This window comes from Salmo salar, chromosome 17 (genome assembly GCF_965601325.2).
Source record: "Salmo salar chromosome 17, fSalSal1, whole genome shotgun sequence".
Classification (NCBI taxonomy): domain Eukaryota; kingdom Metazoa; phylum Chordata; class Actinopteri; order Salmoniformes; family Salmonidae; genus Salmo; species Salmo salar.
Genome location: NC_138307.1, coordinates 78,724,119 through 78,726,312, shown reverse-complemented (window position 1 = coordinate 78,726,312; position 2,194 = coordinate 78,724,119). Strand labels below are relative to the sequence as shown.

At 43.7% G+C, this 2,194-nt stretch overlaps 1 protein-coding gene across 1 annotated transcript in view; it reads left to right on the top strand.

The window, feature by feature from the left end:
• Positions 1-504: 504 nt before the first annotated feature.
• Positions 505-2,194, top strand: part of LOC145861341 (voltage-dependent calcium channel subunit alpha-2/delta-4-like) — a 38,675-nt gene continuing 36,985 nt past the window's right edge. The window contains exon 1 of the mRNA XM_082963348.1: positions 505-637. Within this exon, the coding sequence (XP_082819474.1) occupies positions 539-637 (99 nt within the window). The 5' untranslated portion in view covers positions 505-538. The remainder of the gene's footprint in view (positions 638-2,194) is intronic.

Sequence of the window (2,194 nt, the reverse complement as noted above, 5' to 3'; positions counted from 1 at the left end):
CCACTGAGTGTATTTGTGTGTTTAAGTTAATGTGTTGGTATGTGAGAGGTGATGAGGGCAGAGGGTTAACACCATTGTCAAAGACTGACTGTGGTAAAAACAACAGGAGATGATTAACAGACGACTTTAATCCACCAACAGCTGTTGAATAGTCACCAGCTGGGACAACAGAGTCAGATAGCGGTTTGTCAAGGTTCTATTTAGAGATAAGCTCTTTGTTCTCTAGCCAATCCAATACCAAGATCTAACTCTTCTCTGATTGTTGTCATACAATACGTTACATGTGTCTCTTATGACAGCTCCCTTGTGGAAGTGGATTCAATTACAGACTTGAAAACACCTGATTCCTGAAAGATAATAAAATCTGACAGTTCACCTGTGCAGTTAACAGGACATGATATCAGGGACCGTTGGTTACTTAAACATGTTTATTAACGGTATTTAACCCTTTCCTCTCCAGAAATACAAAGACATTGAGCCCACGGTGAAGATGGAGGAGGTGGATGGAGAGGAACTGGTGAAGAAGTTTGCTGAGGAGATGGAGGGCATGCTGGGTAGGAAGATGAAGTCTGTCAAGAGACTGGCGGAGGCAGCGGAGGACGCTGATCTATACCATGAATTCAACGCTACCTTAGAGGTCAGTCACAGTGTAATCACACCACTGTGTTCCTCCTTACGAATACACTTTTTAAGGGCTGTTGTTCAAAAGTAACCGATCGTCACAGACTGAGTTGGTGTACAGTGCGTTCAGGGAGTATTAAGACCTCTTGACTTTTTCCACATAATGTTACATTACAGCCTTATTCTAAAATGGATTACCTTTTTTTTCCCCCTCATCAATTTACACACAATAGCCCATAAGGACATCACAATACCCCATAAAGACATCACAATACCCCATAAAGACATCACAATACCCCATAATGACATCACAATACCCCATAATGACAAAGCAAAAACAGGTTTTTAAACATTAGACATGTATAAAAAAAAAAAAAACTGAAATATTACATTTACATAAGTATTCAGCCCCTTTACTCAGTACTTTGTTGAAGCAGCTTTGACAGCAATTACAGCCTTGAGTCTTCTTGGGTATGTCGCTACAAGCTTGACACACCTGTATTTGGGGAGTTTCTCCCATTCTTCTCTGCAGATCCTTTCAAGCTCTGTCAGGTTGGATGGGGAGTGTTGCTGCGCAGCTATTTTCAGGTCTCTCCAAAGATGTTCGATTGGATTCAAGTCCGGACTCTGGCTGGGACACTCAAGGACATTCAGAGAATTGTACCGAAGCTTCTCCTGCATTGTCTTCGCTGTGTGCTTGGAGTTGTTGTCCTGTAGGAAGGTCAACCTTCGTCCCAGTCAAAGGTCCTGAGCTCTCTGGAGCAGGTTTTCATCAAGGATCTTTCTGTACTTTGCTCTGTTCATCTTTCCCTCAATCCTGACTAGTCGACCAGTCCCTGCCGCTGAAAAACATCCCCACAGCATGATGCTGCCACCACCATGTTCAATCTTGGTTTCATCGGACCAGAGAATTTTGTTTCGCATGGTCTGAGAGTCCTTTAGGTGCCTTTTGGAAAACTCCAAGTGGGCTGTCATGTGCCTTTTACTGAGGAGGGGCTTCCATCTGGCCACTACCATAAAGGCCTGATTGGTGGAGTGCTGCAGAGATGGTTGCCCTTCTGGAAGGTTCTCCCATCTCCACAGAGGAACTCTAGAGCTCTGTCAGAGTGACCATCAGGTTCTTGGTCACCTCCCTGACCAAGGCCCTTCTCCCCTGAATTCTCAGTTTGGACGGGTGGCCAGCTCTAGGAAGAGTCTTGGTGGTTCCAAACTTTTTCCATTTAACAATGATGGAGACCACTGTGTTTTTGGGATATTCAATGCTGCAGAAATGTTTTGGTACCCTTCCCCCGATCTGTGCCTTGACACAATCCTGTCCTGGAGCTCTACAGACAATTCCTTCAACCTCATTGCTTGGTTTTTGCTCTGACATGCACTGTCAACTGTGGGACCTTATAGGTGTGTGCCTTTCCAAATCATGACCAATCAATTGAATTTGCAACAGGTGGAGTCCAATCAAGTTGTTGAAACATCTCAAGTATGATCAATGGAAACAGGATGCACCTGAGCTCATAGCAAAGGGTCTGAATACTTTTTCTTTATACTATTTAATACATTTGCAAAAATGTCTTAA